Source organism: Syngnathus floridae, chromosome 6 (genome assembly GCF_059516105.1).
Source record: "Syngnathus floridae isolate MCC-2025c chromosome 6, RoL_Sflo_1.0, whole genome shotgun sequence".
Classification (NCBI taxonomy): Eukaryota; Metazoa; Chordata; class Actinopteri; order Syngnathiformes; family Syngnathidae; genus Syngnathus; species Syngnathus floridae.
The window spans coordinates 3,631,708-3,652,500 of record NC_142418.1 but is presented as its reverse complement, the minus strand read 5'-3'; the positions used below and the strand labels follow the sequence as shown (position 1 = coordinate 3,652,500).

General features: G+C 41.8%; 1 protein-coding gene across 2 annotated transcripts in view; it reads right to left on the bottom strand.

The window, feature by feature from the left end:
* Positions 1-20,793, bottom strand: part of ciapin1 (cytokine induced apoptosis inhibitor 1) — a 74,064-nt gene that overhangs the window by 9,646 nt on the left and 43,625 nt on the right. For both annotated transcript variants that reach the window (XM_088379194.1, XM_088379195.1), the window contains exon 8: positions 269-344. In XM_088379194.1, coding sequence (XP_088235320.1) covers positions 269-344 — 76 coding nt within the window. The remainder of the gene's footprint in view (positions 1-268; positions 345-20,793) is intronic.

The following is a 20,793-nucleotide window of genomic DNA, read 5'->3' as shown; positions in this document are numbered from 1 at the left end:
AGCTTGCGCCTTTCACTCAATGCGTGCGTGCTCTTGCACCTCACATTTACGTACTTAATATTTGTTGAAGTATTTGCACGAAAGTTATCAAACATTTACTCATTATTATTGTGAGTTGTGTTAGTTTGACAAGAAAAGAAACTTAGCAAAAAAAAGTCTAGTTGCCTTGTTCCACAGGAAAACGGCACTCAACACGCTTCGAGATATCTAATCACAGCCTAGGACGAGTCAACGCACGCACGCACGCACAAAATCATAATGCACTTACACTTCCACAGGCGGACTTTGGAAGATTTGTCTGCTGTCCTTTACTCTCCTCCAGTTCCTCTGCCAGGCCACATGTGCTGCACAAACAAGCATGAGACATTACTTTGAAGAGTGGGTAGAGAATAACACAGTTCAGACATCGTAGTATTCTAAGAGTAAGGTCCAATTTATTTAGGTTTAAGGTTTGACACATCCTTGTTCAATGCTTCTCAAAATCTGGGGCAGGATATGGTATATTGTAATCAGAAGGTGGGTAGTAACTTGATAAATTTACTGTTACATTAACTGATATTGATAGAGTGGTAAGAGGAGTGGAGGGGGACTCGCTGTGTTTGTGAACGCTATGGTGCCATCCCGGACACGTCAGTGTTAAGGAGTAACTCTGCTCCAGTGACGGAGCTGTTGGTGGTTAGCATGCGACCATACTACCTCCCGAGGGAGTTTTTCACGTTATTGCTATAACTGTGTACTTCCCTCCCTCAGCTGTCACTGCTTCCACTACGAACCGGATCCACTCTATTGTTTCTAAGCTTCAAACTCAGCACCCCCAATCCCTCTTCCTCATCTCCGGGGACTTCAATCATGCTTCCCTGGCCTCTTCCCTCCCCACCTTTACTCAATGTCAACTGCCACACCAGAAACAATAGAACTTTGGACCTGTTGTATGCTAATGTCAAGGATGCATATACCTCATCCCCCCTCCCCCCACTTTGTCGCTCGGATCACAACCTCGTCCATCTGGTCGCAGACTACACCCCGGTGGTAAAACAGCGTCCACCTGAGAGGAGGTTTGTGATGTTGTGGTCTGAGGAATCTACTGCCAGGCTCAGAGACTGCTTTGAGAATACAGACTGGGAAGCTCTCTGTAGCCCCCATGGCAGTGACATCGACAGCGTGACCCACTGCATTATGGACTACATTAATTTCTGTGTGGAGACCACTGTGCCCTCCAAGTTGGTCCGGTGTTTTCCCAACAACAAACCCTGGGTGTCCTCCGAGATGAAGGCTCTGCTTAATGAGAAGAAAAGAGCCTTTGGTTCGGGGGACGTGGTGGAGCTGCGTAGAGTCCAGAAGGAACTCCGGCTGAAGATCAGGAAGGGGAAGAACTACGGGAGGAGGCAGGAGAAGCAAATGGGGCTTAACAACGCCAGAAATATCTGGAGGGGTCTGCAATCCATCTCGGGCCATGGTAAAGGGCTTGATCGGAAACCAGCTGATGGGGACAATGACTGGGCGGATGAACTCAATCTGTTCTTCAACATATTTGATTCCGCCTCCCCCCGCCCCTTCTGATTCCGCCTCCCCCCGGCCCCTTCACCCTGCTCCGCACCTCAGCCTGCCACCTTCAACACTCCAGCCCCCCCGCCAGCTCACCAACACCCCACACCCCCCTGAAGTCACTCTTCAGTCTTCACTCCATCACCCCAGTCTTCCAACACCCCCCTCTCTTTTACAGATCTTCAGGTGAGGAGTCACCTCAGAAAGATCAAGGCAGGGAAGGCCCCGGGCCCAGATGGCATCTGTCCGAGACTGCTCAGGGACGGTGCAGACCAGCTGAGTGGCGTGGTCATGTACCTGTTCAACCCGAGCCTGAGACTGAACAAAGTTCCAGCCCTGTGGAAGTCCTCCTGTGTGGTGCCTGTACCGAAGGTGCCGCGCCCCAAGGAACCTAACCACTTCAGGCTTATTGCCTTGACTTCCCACCTGATGAAGACTATGGAGAGGATCATCCTGGGTCACCTGCGTTCGCTGGCGGGAGCACAGCTGGACCCCCTGCAGTTTGCTTACCGGCCTGGTGTTGGGGTGGACGATGCAGTGATTTATTTACTGCACAGAACACTGCTTCACCTGGAGGACGTAGGGAGCACTGGGAGGATCATGTTCGGGTGTGGACCAGCGCCGGACTGCATGGACAACAGACATCCTCACCGACAGGTCGCAGTATGTTAGGTTACGTCGCTGTGAGTCTGACGTGGTGCTCTGCAGCACAGGTGTCCCCCAGGGTACGGTGCTCTCTCCTTTCCTTTTTGCCCTGTACACTTCGGACTTTACCCACGACACCGCACACTGCCCACATCTAGAAGTTCTCTGACGACATGGCCATTGTTGGATATGTTTCTGAGGGGAACGATCTGGAATACAGGACGGTCATCAAGGACTTTGTTAGCTGGTGTGAGCTCAACCAGCTTCAGCAGAACACCAGCAAGACGAAAGAGATGATTGTGAGCTTTGGGAGGACAGCACCCCACTTCACTTCGGTGAACATCCAGGGATCGGACATTGAGGTAGTGGAGAACTACAAATCCCTGGGTGTTCGCCTTAACAACAAACTGGACTGGACTGATCACACCCACACCCTGTACAATAAGGGCCAGCGTTACCTCCACCTGCTGAGGAGACTGAGGTCCTTTGGTGTGTGCAGGGCTCTCCTCAGGACCTTCTATGACTCTGTGGTGGGTGGCCTCAGCCATCCTCTACGCTGTGGTCTGCTGGGGTGGGGGCAGTACTCTTGCACTCGTATGCGCTGCTGTGACAAGTAAATTTCCCCGCTGTGGGATGAATAAAGTTCTATCATCATTATCATCAATTTCTGATAAATTATACTTGTAGTGATGGGTAGATGAGGCGTCATGAAGCGTTTCAACACATTGCCAAACTGTATTGATACTGTGTCGATACTGTGTCACTGAGTGCTGACACCTGCTGTGTAGCAGCCTAGTTGACCGACTCAACTGACACTGATTTGATGACCTAGTATACACAATAATTAATTTAAGTAATTATAGTTTATATTAAGCTTGGTCATCCGGGAGAGACCCAGAGTAGAGTCGCTACTCCTCCATGTTGAGAGGAGCCAGATGAGGTGGCTCTGGCATCTCATCAGGATGCCTCCTGGATGCCTCCCTGGGGAGGTGTTCCGGGCATGTCCCACCGGTAGGAGACCCCGGGGACGACCCAGGACGCGCTGGAGAGACTATGCCTCTTAGCTGGCCTGAGAACGCGTTGGGATTCCCCGGGATGAGCTGGATGAAGTGGCTGGGGAGAGGGAAGTCTGGGAGGCCTTCCTAAAGCTGCTGCCCCCGCAACCCGACCCCGGATAAGCGGAAGAAAATGGATGGATGGATATTTTATATTGTACTATTTCATATATTCATTTAAATTTAAAATACATTTTATATTTTCATTACAGTCAATAAATAATGTGAACATGTAGCATAACATGAAAATCTAAGTGAACGTGTTGTGAAATATATCATTTCATATATTAATTTAAATTTAAAATATATTTTATTTTTTATTTGCAGTCAATAAATAATTATTCAGCTTCATACTCCAGGCTGTTAGGATCCTGAACTCTCTCCCCCCTCCACCCTCGGCTGCATAACGTCCTGGCCTTTTGGGCCACGTTGGCTGCCTTGCACTACTTCTCCTGTACTTTTGCGCTATATTCTGACTGTCTGCTGTATGCACAATTGCTCCATTTCAACCATGTTGCTCTTATTTATTTATTTATTATTTATTCATTGCTCCTATTTATTCATTGTATGTGCCTTCTTGTTTTTACTTTTTGTATTGTTTATTTGAATGTTTTGTTTGTCCATAGACCAATATAATATAATACGTATATATATAATATGTAATATGTCTTGTCACCGTGGGATAGTAGGAAACGCAATTTCGATCGCTTTGTGTCTCTTGACGTGAGGAAATTGACAACAAAGCAGACTTTGACTTTATGTGAACATGAATCATAACATGAAAATCTAAGTGAACGTGTTGTGAAAGAGGATGCTTGTGCACCGGGATGTTTTTTTACAAGATTGTCCCAGTATCTGACTTGGGGCTGCTCTATAATGCTTGATAACTTCGAGGATGAACAGCAAAAGATCAGATATTGTTTTGGCAGATCCATCCCGTTGACAATGTGCTTCCTTTAACAGAAGTTTGGCGCACTTCCTTGACAGGCGATACTGCTGCAGTTTCGGTCACGTGACTTTCTTAAAGCGATACGCACGGGGCTTCGCTCTATGATCTCCACACATGCGCAGACGCATCGGTGTTGCCCGACCCATCACTACTTGTCAGCATTTTAAAGCAATATTTGAATTTAAATATTTTTATTACTTGAGTATTTTTGCTAAGACTATTACTCTGTTGTATTGAGCAACATTCTGCAAGCTACTTTTATTTTCATTAATTACTGTTTGCCTGATCTCTGTTTTGATTTCCCTGAGAGACTTCCGCCTTGGGTGCCGTCATTCCCTTTTGCTCCAATCCAGAACTACTAAAGATTTTGTGCGGCAAAATTTACATTTTGTGCCTCATTAAAACACATCAAAACTGAAACGGACTCAAGCAACCAGGAGAAAAAGCGAGAAGTACACTTGCGCCTGTCTGATTTAAGTGCTCTCTGAGCCTGTATCTTATGTCAAGCATTACGCAAATCTCCAGGAATTCAGTCTTTTAAAGATGTAACCCCAGACAGGGCAAGTAGCCCAAGGTGGCACAAATCCCCCACAAACTCTCCAGCGTCCCACATGCAAGACAGCTGCTGCGTAGAGTTTGTCATGGAACTGTTCAAAAACTGAGCACTTAAATCAGTTGCTAGCTCATCGGAATACGCAAAATATTTTAAAAAATTAAACAGCCAATAGAACGAGTGAACAAATTACAACTCATTCGTGCCCAGCACTTGTATACGTATGTATTAGGGATGGAAAAGTTGACTAAATCCACAGTTTGGTTCGAATCTCTGTTTTGTGGTCATGGTTTTCGGTTCAGTTTGCTACAGTTGGAGTTTGTTCAGTACAAAAGTGAAAGAATTGTCACACAAAGGATTTTCACAATTTTTAATAAACACTTTGTTAATGTATATTTATATATTTTTATTAATCAGAAATGTATCTTGCGCATGATCGACATTCGTAGATCGACAGACAGCAGACGAGAGACGATTGAGACAGCTCTGACTTTGACCAGTATGAACCACCCACCAGTCAGACAGGACACTCTCATAAAATTTGTACCACAGATGCCAAAATCAGCACAATTTGGAGAAACTATTGTTTGGAACCCACACAAGGAATTACAAACTGACCAAAGGTCTTTTTTGTAGTCGGTCCCCGTGAATTCTCACACACATTGAACTGTTGACATTTTACTGAAAGAGAACCAATACGCAGATGACAATAATCAGACGGATTGAGGAAGTCATTTTGATTCTATGTGAATTGGATGGAAGAGAGAATAAAGCAGCCACTTATCGACTCCTGTGTCTGGCCATGCTCTGACTTGTGAGTTTCTGTGGATGAGGTGAGTCCATGAACTTCCCCCTTTCCGAATCAAAAACAATCCTAGCTATCCCTAACACTGTGATAAAGTAGTAATAAAGATCAAACAGCCCTTATTATCAAACACATTTAAAAAAAATCACCAAATCACTAGCGCTAAGCTTTACGCACTAGTCGACTAGCTTCTACTTGAAAATACTACTTGAAAATATATATACAACGCGTTAGTGAGTTGCGTGGAATCGAAGGGTGTAAAATTGAGGTTCAGGTGCATACAAGCCAATCAATTCAAGAAGATTTAAGATTCAAGAATTTTTATTGGCCATGTTTGAGCATGCCAAGCAAAGAATTTGACTTCGGTACATCTCAGCCTCAGTTCAACATTTAGGTGACTAACACTCAGGACTCAGGACATAACCCTGCCATTAATTAAATGGGAAAAAGACCTGTCAATTGTTCCTGATACCCTAACCAATATTTGTAAACATATATTCTTCTTGACCAAAAATACAATCTACAATTAATACAATGCAAAATTCTACACAGAGTACATTACACTGGTGAGAGGTTAGCTAAAATGGGATTCACATGCGCATTCAACATTGCACAGATTCATATACCGTATTTGTCGGACTAAAAGTCGCTCCGGAATATATGTCGCATCAGCCATAAAATGGACAATTATGTGAAAAAAAACATATATAAGTCACACCGCAGTTTAAGTCGTATTTTGGGGGAAATTTATTCGACAAAATCCAACACCAAGAACAGACATGAACGAGCACCAACAGGCTAAACAATACGGTATGCTAACGTGACAAACACAAACGAAGAGCTGAGAACGGACCTGACGTACCATTAACAGTTATCCAAATAACTATAACATAAATAACACCTTTATCAAACCATCTGTGTCACGCCAAATCATTAAATCCATCGATCGTCCTTTACGTAAACAATGCCGCGTTTGCACCGCGCCGCCGGACTTGTCGTCAGTTGCAGTTCAAATTATTCCACAGGCCCATATAACGATATATAAATTATATATCAAATAACTATTATAAAAACAACAATATTATCAAACCATCTGTGTCACTGCAAATCATTAAATCCATCGATTGTCCTTTATGGGATCAACGCCGCGTGTGCGCCACGTCGCTGACGTCGGACTCGTCAGTTGCAGTTCAAATTATTCCACAGGCCCATATAACGATATATAAAGTATATATCAAATTCCTATTATATAAACAACAATATCAAACTATCGGTGTCACTGCTAATCATTAAATCCATCGATCGTCCTTAATGGAATCAAGACCGCGTGTGCGCCGCGCCGCTGACGTCGGACTCGTCAGTTGCAGTTCAAATTATTCCACAGGCCCATATAACGATATGTAAAGCATATATCAAATTCCTATTATATAAACAACATTATTAAACCATCTGTGGCACTCCAAATCATTAAATCCATCGATCAAAATCTTCGTCCTTTATGTAAACGCCGCGTGTGCGCTGCGCCGCTGACGTGGGACTCGTCTTCAGTTGCAGTTCAAATTATTCCACAGGCCCATATGATTATAAACAACACTTTTATCAAACAATCTGTCACTTTAAATCCTGTGATCGAATCTTCTGTCCTTTATGTAAACAAGCGCCGCGTGTGCGCTGCGCCGCTGACGTCAGTTGCAGTCAAATTACTGTAATCCCTTGCTACATCGCGGTTCGTTTATTGCGGTTTCACGACATCGCGGATTTTTAAATTTTGAAAATTAGTGAATAGTTTTACATATAAGTCGCTCCTAAGTATGAGTCGCCCCCCCACTCAAACTATGAAAAAAATGCGACTTATATTCCGAAAAATACGGTATTCACGCCACCTGGCAGTGCACCCAAATCAAACTATTTTAGGAAGTGGTCATACAGGCACTATTCTCCTTGCTGGGCTGTCACTTCCCAACATCTCCATCTCTCTGCCTGCTAGCGGACCTATTAGTAGTTGACAACAAGACGTTAAACTCCAAAATCCTTCTTGTTGCTTTAGCCATCGCCAAGAAAACTATCGTCATGAACTGGAAAACTCGGAACAACATTAACATAAACCAATGGAAAAACCTACTTCTAGATTACATTACTACACCCTCTTATGATTTGATTACATGTCCGGAACTGAACCCACAAAACCAAACTTATCTGATATCCTGTTGCTTTGAGTTTCAATATTACTCCATTTCTTCCCTGAGGCTTCTCTTTTTCTTGGCTTGAGAGCCAATAATGCCCACACTCTTAACTAGCCCATCACTCCAAAACCATTGTAAATGGCAGCAATTTTGCTTAAGGGAAAATAAAATGGCTTTTCTAATTTTATGTTTTGCACCTTGATTCTGAAGATTCTCAGTTTGCTACATGTTCTCCATGCTTCAGAGTTGGTAAAACACTTAAATTATGTATTTACTTGTCATATTTTGTGTTGAAAATCAGGAGATGTCATTTATTGTGACTTTGTGTTTTGTGCCGTTTGCCTATTACAGTGCTTCTCAATCATTTTCTGTGATGCACCCCCTAGGGAGAAGAAAACATTTCATGACCCCCATGTTATTAACATTATAGAAAAAACAAAAAATAAATAAAGATCAGCTTACAATAAAGAATAACTTTATTAATACATTTTTTTTAGTCTGTAACAGAACAGATTCAATGTGCATCACTTTGCCTGAAATTAAAAAATAAATTATAATTATTTAAACTATATTCTTGACCAACTGCCATTTTATGTTGAAAAAATACAATAAAATAATAAACATACATAATATTAAATTAAATAACAGCAATAAATATTAAATTCAAAGTAATCAGCAACATTAACTCAGGAGCACAATATATGTATAAACATTTTAACCTACAAAACAAAAATGAATAAAACAATTTGTGCTGTTTTTTTCAATCAAAATGAGGCAGCATGACGGAGACCATATCCACGGCTGCAGGTAGTATCAGCTCTTCTGCAATGGTGTGGTTTTTCTGCACTGAGCAATTTGGTACGCTGTTTTATAGATTTCCAATAGATTTCATTTAGATATTTGAAAAAAATAGATTTTTATGTTTCGTTTTGAGCCACCTAATCCCCTCCCCAGGTGGCTCAAAAGCTCAAAAGCTGATCGCGGCTAGCTGGATTCTCGGGGACCAATTCAAGATGAAGGAACTGCAGCTCAACCCCCTTGAAGACACGGCCAGGACAATCGAGGGCACCTCCGACATCCATTTTTTCATTGATTTTCATATTATGTATTACTTGTGCACTCTCTGCATCCATTACAACCTGGTGATCCTGAAAGGGGGATCCTTCCATCTGTGGTCCCTTCTCAAGGTTTCTCATTTTCCCCTGGCAGGGTTTTTTTGAGTTTTTCCTTGCCCTTTTGGGAGCTTATGATCAGGGGATGCTTTGAGAATAATTGTCAATTTTTGGCTATGTGAAGCCCTTTGAGACTGTTTGTGATTTAGGGCTATACAAATAAACTTGACTTGACTTGACTTATATGATGCTTACAGTGCTTGCTGACTGACTGAAGCAGCATTCACAAAGTGGGACGATTGTTTGCAATATACAGCCCATTTTCGCTGAAAAACCTCAAGCATCTTATCAGCGCGATTGGGGTGCAATGACTTTAAGTGCCACTTTAATTTATATGGCTTCATACTGTCCGCTGCCAACATTGTAAGGCACAGTAAACACACCGGTCTTTCCTCGTCTCCCATTGTAGTCACACTGAAGCCGAGCGCTACGTACGCTGCGTCATATTTCCTTGTCTTAGCTTTTGTGGGACTCTCGATTCGCTTATCTCTGTCTCTCTCCGCCGTTCTTTTTAACCCTGTTAAATATTTTTCCATGGTGTCCCACTGCACTTTTTATCGCCTGCTCTGTGTGTGCGTATGTTCCATGCGCTCTACACTGTAGAGCGAATACTCCTTGCACACACTCTTACAGTGATACTGCCACTCCCACCTACTGCAATGGATGTCTAATTACCCTTTAATCTAGTACAGCCAAAAGAAAAGCATGTTCCCTGGTGTCACACGCGCCCCCCCTTGGTAACGCACCGTGACCCCCCCCAAAGGGGGCGCGCCCCACTATTTGATACAGCAATGAATGTGATATTTTGACATACTAGATTGGTACATCTTACGAACTTAATTGGTTCCGCAATCATGTTTGTAAGTAGAAAAGTTTGTAAGTAGAAGCAATGCTTCCCATGAAAATAAATGTAAAAGCAAATAATGTGTGCCGGACTATCGCAAAGGTCACACATTTTTCCCTATTACTCTGTGTTAAACACACAGAAAACCAAAACAACAGCTTTACTTTTGCTTTGTCAAACAAAAATTAAATCTCGCTTTACTCGACTTCCTTGACCGAACATTGCTTGGGGAGGGGGTAACCTGTTATTTTTCTACACTCGCTAAAAATAGCCTGCGCTCCCGCACCACCAGACTCGCCAACAGCTTCTTTCTCCAGGCTGTTAGGGCCCTGAACTCGCTACCCCCTTCTGCGTAGCGTGCGGCACTGTTGCGCTATTTTCGGGAATGTCTGCTGTACGCGCACTTGCTCCTTTTTTTCTGCTCCTCTTATTTATTTATTTATTGTTGTGTTATTTATTCATTATTTATTCAGCACGCTTTTGTTGTACTTGTTTACTTGTTTGTCTGTTGTGAGCCATGTCTTGTCACCGTGGGATAGGGGGGAACGAAATTTTGGTTTCTTTGTGTGTCTTTGGCATGTGGAGAAATTGACAATAAAGCTGAATTTGACTTTGAAAAAAAATAAATAATAAAATACCCCGAGAGCGTCGGTTTCGAAGTCGAAAATTAATTAGTAAGTACCGTATTTTTCACACTATAAGTCGCGGTTCTTTCCATAGTTTGGGTGGGGGGGCGACTTATACTGAGGAGCAACTTATATTTGAATTTTTTCACACATTTTCAAAATAAAAAAAAAAAAAAAGTGAAACCGCGATAAACGAACCGCGATGTAGCAAGGGATTACTGTAATTTGAATTTCAAGTGACATCAGCGGCGCGGCGGTTGTTTACATAAAGGACAAAGATTCGATCACGGGGTGACGAAGATGACGAAGGGCCCCACATACTACCGGCATCATTGGCGGCTTTGTTTGTAAGTGACATGGAGGACGAAGAGTTTGAAGGACTTAATGATTTGGAGTGACACAGAAGGTTTGAAAAACTATTATAGCTTTTACGCACGCCCGGTCCTACTCTACGAAGCTCTCTTTCACCTCCGTGGATGGAAGTCGGGGCCGGCGCTCGGCTGGGTGGCTGTCCGGGGACCGTGGGTGGGGCTCGGACTTGGCTTTTACGCACGCCCGGTCCTATTCTATGGAGCTCTCTTCCAACTCCGTGGCTGGAAGTGCCACCTTCGGGGATGGAAGTCCACGCCGCCACACGCCTGGAAGTCGACGCCGGTGCTTGGGGCCGTGTGGCGGTGAACTATTTATGTTATAGTTATTTGATATATTTTATTTCGTGTAGCAACATGTATATGTTTTTATCGTTACAATTCAGTAGTTGTTGGCTCGTTGAACTCTTGTTTTGTTAAATAAAGAGCCGTTTACCAAACCCACGTCTTTCCTTGTACTTTGTAAACGCTACAATATAGTTATATACTAGATCTGTGGAATAACGACGAGGCTGACGTCAGGGCGCACGCGCGGCGTTGTTGACAAAAGACAAGGAATTTGATCGATGGATTTAATGATTTGGAGTGACACAGATGGTTTGATAATATTATTGCTTATATAATGGTTATTTGATGTATATAATTTATATATTGTTATATGGGCCTGTGGAATATTTTGAAGTGCACGCGCCGTCAGTTTGCTCGCACCCGGCCGGCATTGTTGACATAAATGACGATCGATGGATTTAATGATTTGGAGTGACAGATGGTTTGATAATATTATTGCTTATATAATAGTTATTTGATATATAATTTATATATCGTTGTATGGGCCTGTGGAATATTTTGACGTGCAAGCGCCGTCAGCTTGCGCGCACCCGGCCGGCATTGTTAACATAAAGGACGATCGATGGATTTAACGAGTTGGAGTGACACAGACGGTTTTAGAAACGTGTTGTTTATGTAGTAGTTATTTGAATAACTCTGAATGTTACATCAGGCCCGTTCTCAGCTCTTCGTTTGTGTTTATGTCACGTTAGCATACCTATTATTTAAGCCTGTTGTTGCTCATTCATGTCTGTTCTTGGTGTTGGATTTTGTCGAATAAATTTCCCCCAAAATGCGACTTACCGTAATTTCCGGACTATAAGTCGCGGTTTTTTTCATAGTTTGGGTGGGGGGGCGACTTATACTCAGGAGCGACTTATATATGTTTTTTTTCACAAATTTTTACTTGATCATTAAGACATCACTTACAAGTATAGTTGACCACTTCCCATGTTATTTTTAGTATAGTTGATCACTTCACATGCTTTTATATCTTTATCTTGAACATATTCAAAACATAAAAAATAGAGAAAACATCAAATAAAACAATTAACACTTTAAAGCACCATATCCAAGTCCACTGTCTGCTGTATGTACACTTGCTCCATTTTTGCTCCTATTATATTTATTATTATTATTTATTATTATTTGTTTATTTATCATTTATTCAACACTCTTATTTATTCATTGTTTGTGCCTTCTTGTTTTTTTTGTGTTGCTTGTATGCACATGTGTACTATCTCACCAAGGGATAGTGGAAACGTAATTTCAATCTCTTTGCGTGTCTTAGTATATAAAAAAAAAAAAAAATCAACGATAAAGCAGACTTTGACTTTGATAAAACAACCAAAAAAAATTATATTTTCAGACGAAACTGGATGAGGGCGCTCTAAATTTCACCGTTGGCCGTGACTCATCAACTGGGTGGGCTTAAGAAAAATGGCACCAAAAAGAAACTCATATTTTGCACGTTCCAAACTTCAATTTGTAAAATATGCAGCTGAAAACAGTAATCGAGCAGCAGAAAGAAAGTTTGGAGAACCGTGATGTACCAATGGATTACTATTTCAAGTGACGTCAGTAGCGCGGCGCGGCGGTTGTTTACATACAAACGTGCCCACACAAGGACATCATTAGCAGTGATCATATCTAAGTGACACGGAGGACAAAGAGTTTGAAGGAATTAAGGATTTGGAGTGACATAGAAGGTTTGAAAAACTATTATGGCTTTTCCGCACGCCCGGTCCTACTCTACTGAGTCGGGGGCCGGCGCTCGGCCGAGTGGTTGTCCGCGAACGGTGCGCGGGGCTCGGACATGGCCATTACGCACGCCCGGTCTGTCTGGAAGTCCACGCCGCCACACGCTTGGAAGTTTGTTTTGTTTAATAAAGAGCCGTTTACCAAACCCATGTCTATCCTTGTACTTTGTTAACGCTACAATATAGTTATATAGTAGATCTGTGGAATAAAGACGAGGCTGACGTCAGGGCGCACGCGCGGCGATGTTGACAAAGGACGAGGAATTTGATCGATGGATTTAATGGAATTAAAATGCACGGATGGTTTGATAATATTATTGGCTTGTATTATAGCTATTTGAAATATAGTTTATCTATCGTTATATGAGCCTGTGGAATATGTGGAATATTTTGAAATGCAAGCGTCCTCAGCCGTGCGCACCCATTGTTGACAAAGAACGATCGATGGATTTAATGAATTGAAGTGACACCGATGGTTTTATAAACATGTTATTCATGTAATAGTTGTCCTTAATCACTCTATATGTTACGTCAGACCCGTTCTCAGCTCTTTGTTTGTGTTTGTCACGTTAGCACACCTATCGTTTAGCCTGTTGTTGCTATTTAATGAATTGGAGTGACACCGATGGTTTTATAAACATGTTATTCATGTAATAGTTGTCCTTAATCACTCTATATGTTACGTCAGGCCCGTTCTCAGCTCTTTGTTTGAGTTTGTCACGTTAGCATACCTATCGTTTAGCCTGTTGTTGCTATTTAATGAATTGGAGTGACACCGATGGTTTTATAAACATGTTATTCATGTAATAGTTGTCCTTAATCACTCTATATGTTACGTCAGGCCCGTTCTCAGCTCTTTGTTTGAGTTTGTCACGTTAGCATACCTATCGTTTAGCCTGTTGTTGCTATTTAATGAATTGGAGTGACACTGATGGTTTTATAAACATGTTATTTATGTAATAGTTGTCCTTAATCACTCTATATGTTACGTCAGGCCCGTTCTCAGCTCTTTGTTTGTGTTTGTCACGTTAGCATACCTATCGTTTAGCCTGTTGTTGCTATCGTTTAGCCTGTTGTTGCTCGTTCATGACTGTTTTTGGTGTGGGATTTTGTCGAATAAATTGCCCCCAAAATGCGACTTATACTCCGGAGCGACTTATATATCTTTTTTTTCACTTTTTGGGGCATTTTATGGCTGGTGCGACTTATACTCCGGAGCGACTTATAGTCCGGAAAATACGGTATATATGTTTTTTTTCACGTTAGTGTATTTTATGGCTAATGCGACCTATATTCCGGAGCGACTTTTAGTCTGAAAAATAATGTATGTCACCAGTATTTCTTTTTATTATTTAGTTAGGTTGTGTGATACACCATAATACATACAGTATTATTTAGTGGTAATGAAAACAATTATCATAGGACGCTGTAGTACAGGCATGTCAAACTCAGTTTGGCTCTGGGGCCGGATCCAGACTACCTGTTCTCAGGCGGGCCAGATCAGTAAAAGAATGTCAACTCCAAATATTTAGCTTTGTTTTTTCGTACTATGTTTTATTATTCAGTCTACATTTGTAGCCTACCCTACATGTTATAATCACAGATGACAAGGGATCTTTTCTAACCACAACACATTCATTCACAAACAATGGGGAAAAAATGACAATCATCATCATCATCATAATATTGGGTGACAACTCTGTTACGGCCCTGCAATGTAATGTTAAGTGCATTCAAGTGTTGTGTACTGTCAACCAAAAACGCAAAATTCTGCACCCATTTCTTGCATTTAAGTTCCTTTACTGGGCGCCCTTTCTTCTCCATGAACTGTTCAATTCCTCCTCGTAGCTCAAAGAAGCGCTTGAGTAGTGCACCTCTGCTTAACCACCGCACGTTAGTGTGGTATGGTAGACCAGCATGGATGTCATTATCACTGAGAAATGCGTCAAACTGACGGTGATTTAGAGCGCGCGCTCTGATGAAATTTACAGTTTTTACAACCACACCCATTTGCAGTGATTTGCAACGTAACGCCTCTTGATGCAAAATACAATGAAAAGCCCAAAACTCTTGTCCTCCATTTGTGGTCTGTACTTTGTCACGGAATTTTGTGACAACGCCTGCCTTTCTCTCGACCACTGATGGGGCACCGTCGGTAGCCAGGCTCACGGCACGGGACCAGTCCGCTCCCACCTTGTCATCTGCTGTTGTGGTGTGTTTCATGGGCACCAATTCAAGCAGCTCCTCGTGATGGTCAAAATTTTATCAACACCTCTAATGAATATGGCCAGTTGAGCAATATCTGTGGCATCGGTGCTCTTATCTATTGCAATTGAAAATGCGATAAATGACTTGATTTTCTCTTTCAGTTGGCTACTCAACCCCCTTGAAGACACGGCCAGGACAACCGAGGGCACCTCCGACATCCATTTTTTCATTGATTTTCATATTATGTATTACTTTTGCACTCTCTGCATCCATTATAACCTGGTGATCCTGAAAGGGGGATCCTTCCATCTGTGGTCCCTTCTCAAGGTTTCTCATTTTCCCCTGGCAGGGGTTTTTTGAGTTTTTCCTTGCCCTTTTGGGAGCTTATGATCAGGGGATGCTTTGAGAATAATTGTCAATTTTTGGCTATGTGAAGCCCTTTGAGACTGTTTGTGATTTAGGGCTATACAAATAAACTTGACTTGACTTGACTTGACTCAAGTCACTTGAGAGTTCTGTCACCCGATCTGCAACAGTGTTCCTTGTTAGACTAATATTGCAAAGGCAGGTCACTTTTCAGGGCACACGACTTCTGCAGCCTTCAGCATGCATGTTTTTACAAACTCTTCATCAGAAAATGACTTGGAGGCCTGCACTAGCTCGTTGGCAATAATGTAGCTGGCTCTTAAAGCCCCATCAGCGATATCGCGGGTGCGCGTAAAAGTGAACTGTTTCTTCAGACCAGCGACCAATTTATCTCGTCTTTCCTTATTTGTCCTTTCAAGTGGTCATACTTGTCTTTATGATGAGTCTCATAGTCGCGCCGTAAATTAAACTCTTTGAACACTGCAACTTGCTGATTACATACCGAGCACACTGGTTTTGCATTTACTTCTGTAACTAAATACTTCTCAGTCCATTTTTCCTGAAAAACGTTTCTTTTTTTTTTGACAGTGCCGTTTTGGGAAGGGTGTGTTGACCGATAACTTGTTTAGTAGTGGTGAATGGTGAAGCAAGATCGCCGGTTTATTTTTACGTGGACACACCGTTGCGAAAGTTTATTTCCTGTGACTAACTCGTGTCAGTGTCGCATGCTGCACGTGAGCGCCTTTACACAATTGCTGCCCACTAGAGGCCGGAGGGAGCATTTGGTTTGTATTTATATAAAAAAAAAATCACAACTTTTGATAGAAATGAGCTAGAGACTCGCTTTTTTTTTTTTTTTACATACTCAGAAATTTATGGCGGGCCGGATTGAATCATCCAACGGGCCTGATCCGGCCCGCGGGCCATATGTTTGACATGCCTGCTGTAGTATGTAGAAAAGGAAAGAGGACAAATTAAACAAAAGTTAACAAATGCAGGAGGACCAGCCTGTTCCATCTCTACACTCCGTGGCCAATGTATTTTTAATGGATCACACCAGTGACGTGCGGTGAGGATCATGACTGGGGAGGCACTGACGTCCCCCCCCCCCCCCGGTAAAATTTGTCCAACACCTAACCGTGTCACAAAAAAAGTTGGGGAACGCTGCTCTAGAGTGGCTTATTCATTACTCAATTTGAATTATTCTAATTAAAATCTCATATCAGCAGTCTTCACACATAAAAACACTCAGTAAAGCACATGGAATATATACATATACAGTAATCCCTCGTTTATCGCGGATAATTGGTTCCAAAAACCACCCGCGATAAATGAAATCCGTGAAGTACGGTCACCAACAAGAAGTACTGGGCAAGCTAACGAGTTAGCGGAAAGATGCTAATTCGCGATCGTGTTAACACACAAAAACGGACTTCTAAAGGAATGTAAACAAACATTTGGAGCAATATTAGATTGTCCTAAATGTTAGACACGTTACATCAATTTAGAAGTTTTATTTTGACTTTTAAATGTTTTTTTAATTTGGAAAAAAAATCTGCGATGTAGTGAAGCTGCGATTAACGAAACGCGAAGTAGCGAGTGATCACTGTGTATAGTCCCATTGTCCGAATCAAACCTTTTAACTCCGGAGCTGGTCTTCCTTTGCTGATGACCTCCTGCTTCAACTGAAAATCCATAGTTGAAAATCGTTTGGATATGTACTCCTCCATTGTAAAACGAAATGTAAAAACGGAAAAAAAATAAAACGAATGTAAAACAAAATGAATGGACGAATGCTCCTCAGTTGTTCACTGTAAATTTGAAATGAAGGCAGCCGTGTGATTAAGCAACCCTCAGAATAGGCTAGGCAGGAAGTTGGCTCCTCCGAGTGAATCGTCTTCGGTTTTAAAATAACTATAAAATTCAGCGATTTAGTTCAAAATGATACAAAACTATTGAAATTAAAAGGAAAATTACTTTATAATAAAAACAATAGAATTTGTTTTTCCCCTTTTCATGATGGCGGGGAGGCGTGGCCTCCCTTGCCTCCTCTGACCGCACGTCCCTGGATCACACTCTACTGGGTTTTAATGCAACACTTAAGAATAGGCATATAATACACAAGAGAGAGAAACTGAAAGAAAGGAGGAAATATAAGGAAACATGCACGCAAAGAAATAGGAAGCAGGACAGGGATGTGTATGAAGCAGGTGGGCCTCAATTACTATCATTATGACTGTTGAATTGTGTTCCTTATGTCTTCATTTACGATAGCCATTGTATTCCTTTGTTCAGACAAGGGTTGTGGTCCTACCTTAGCAAACCTTTCCGACAGTTTCGGCAGCAACTTCCGCCTTCGTCAGAGAGTGTCACCTGATGGTGTGTGGGACACGTCTTATCCAGCTGTTGTTACTACGAGGGTGTGACCCAACAAGGGGTGACGCAACGAGGTGGCGGGTATTTTGAAAGCAGCGCGACCCCCACCCAGCAACATCACGAGAGGAAGCAAGAGCCATAAATTCATTAACAAAAAAGGAGAAAATCCCTATATTACCGGCGGACAAATGCAGAACCACGGTCATCATGGGCACAGAAAAATATGAAAAACAAATACAGGATATGTTAAATGACACCAACACCTACGAAATCCTCAAAAAAGACTCAACAGAAGAAAAGAAAAATAAACTCAAGGCACTATTAAAACCACTACTAATTGACAACAAAATAGATGAGCAAACATCCAACCATCTCATACCCATAGCAAACATCACACCACGCATATACGGCACGCCAAAAATCCACAAACCAGGAACACCACTACGCCCAATAGTTGAACGTATCGGTTCAGTCACATACAATTTGTCAAAGGCCATCGCAGAAATAATATAACCCATACTTGAACAAATGGAACAACACTGCAAGAACTCAAAAGAACGAGCAAAAGAACTCAAAGATATTAAGGTGGGCAAGGAGGAAATATTCATATCACATGACGTCATATCACTATTCACCAAAACACCAGTAGAAGCAACTTTAAAAATCGTACAAGACCGACTGCAGACAGACAGGACCCTTAAAAAACGCACCAACCTCACCACTCAGGACATAATACAGTTACTACAGTTTATTGCCACATCCACATACTTCACATTCAGGAATCAAATATACAGACAAAAAGAAGGCTTCACAATGGGGAACCCTCTGTCGGCCATCATGTGCGGCTTTTTTACGGAAGAAAAAGCTATTACAACAGCACCCGAAGCGCTCAGACCCACAATGTGGAAAAGATACGTAGACGACATCATCGAGAAAATAAAAACCGGCCATACGCAGCAGCTCACAGATCACCTTAACACAATAGACACTACGGGAAGCATACAATTCACCCACGAAGAAGAAATAGACAATACCATCGCATTTTTAGATATCAAAATACAGCACACAAACATCGGAGACATAATAATTAAAATTCACAGAAAACCCACCTACACCGATCAATATTTATTATGGACATCAGAACAGCCCACAGCACACAAAATGTCAGTCGTCAGAACACGACATGAATGCGAAACAATAATCACGGACCCAGAAGACAGAGCAACAGAAGAGAGGCACGTTCAGCAAGCACTAAAAACATGTCAATATCCACAATGGGCAATAAACAAAGGGGCAGCACAAGTAAAGAAAAAAGAAACAGAACCAAACAAAAAGAAGAACCACAAACAAGACGGAAAACAGAGGAATGGTGAAACTACCGTACATCAGAGGAATCACAGAAAAAAATACAGAGAGCAATGCAAAAATATCATATCGGCACACCGGTCAAACCACATAAAAAAACTGAGACAGTTGTTAGTACACCCCAATGACAAAATAGAATAAGACAACAAGTGCAATGCAATATACAAAATACCCTGTCAAATATGCAATAAAATATACATCGGTGAAACGGGAAGGAGCTTCAGCACAATGAAGAAAGCACACCAAAAGGAATGCGAGAAGGAGATGGACAAGATACACACAAGAGCGACAAAGGAGAAGGCACTGCAAGAGACCCATAAATCAGCCATAACTGCAAAAGGGAGAACCATATCATGACCTGGAACAAAGCCAGAGTCATCCGTACCGAAGAATATCGACACCACCGCTGGATTATGGAGGCAATCTGAAAAAATGGACAATACACCATGAACCGAGATGAGGGAGCAAATATGCTCTCACACACCTGGACCAGCGTTTTGGAGCGGCGAGAGGACAGCAGGGGGCGTGCCCACCTGTCAACTCTGACAGGAGGGTCATGCCCTCGTAGTAACAACAGCTGAATAAGACGTGTCACACACACCATCAGGTGACACTCTCTGACGAGGGCGGGAGTTTCTGCCAAAACTGTCGGAAAGGTTTGCTATGGTAAGACCACAACTCTTGCCTGAACAAAGGAATACAATGGCTATTATGACTATTTTTAGGATACCGTATTTTCTGCACCATAAGGTGTTTCGGGTTAAAAGGCGCAGACTCAATTCTGAGGGCTTTTCTGTACTTAATCCACACATAAGATGCACCACATTATAGAGCACATGCATGCCATGACTTATGGTGGTAAAACAAAAACATCACGCGAGTTAAGTTGTACTTTATTTGACTATTTAATCATGTACTGTATCGTACTGTACTCTCATTGTTAATCTATATCAGTGGTTCTTAACCTTGTTGGAGGTACCGAACTGAAGGAATGGGGTCGAAATACAAAAAGTCCTGCCTAGCTACAAAAACAGATATGCTCAAACCTCATTGAATAAAGTACATACGCAGACAAGTATACGTATTCACATATTAAATCAATAAAAGAAACATTTTAAGCATATAATTATACCTACACACCAAATCAATATAGAAGACATAAATAGACATTTTTGATAAGTGGTAATGAGAAAGGTTTTTATAACTTTATGATCTGATATATATTTCTGAGAACTTTGAAGTAACAAATGTTTTTGGATATATTGCCTGAATAGCTTAATGACCCTTAAGGAACTGTTTAATGCATGCCTGATGATTTTCTAAATCACGGACACTGCCAAAGTCGTCTAAAAATGTTCAGTACTTGATTGTATCTTACGTTTTGACTAATGCTAGATGCCAGTTTTCGATTACTACTGAACGTTCTGGACAGAGGGAAATATTTTGCCTAACAAAGAAAATATATGGTTGAAAGCATGATTAAACTAAAAATATGATGATGTAAGCAAGTACATGGAGTATCAAAAGAACAAACAAACAAAAACATGGTAAGTGGTAAGTACAAACTTTGCATCGTCAGGGAACATTAATAAATTGATGTCACAGCCAAAAGCTCACATAATTCCGTACAAAATGACAAAATTGAA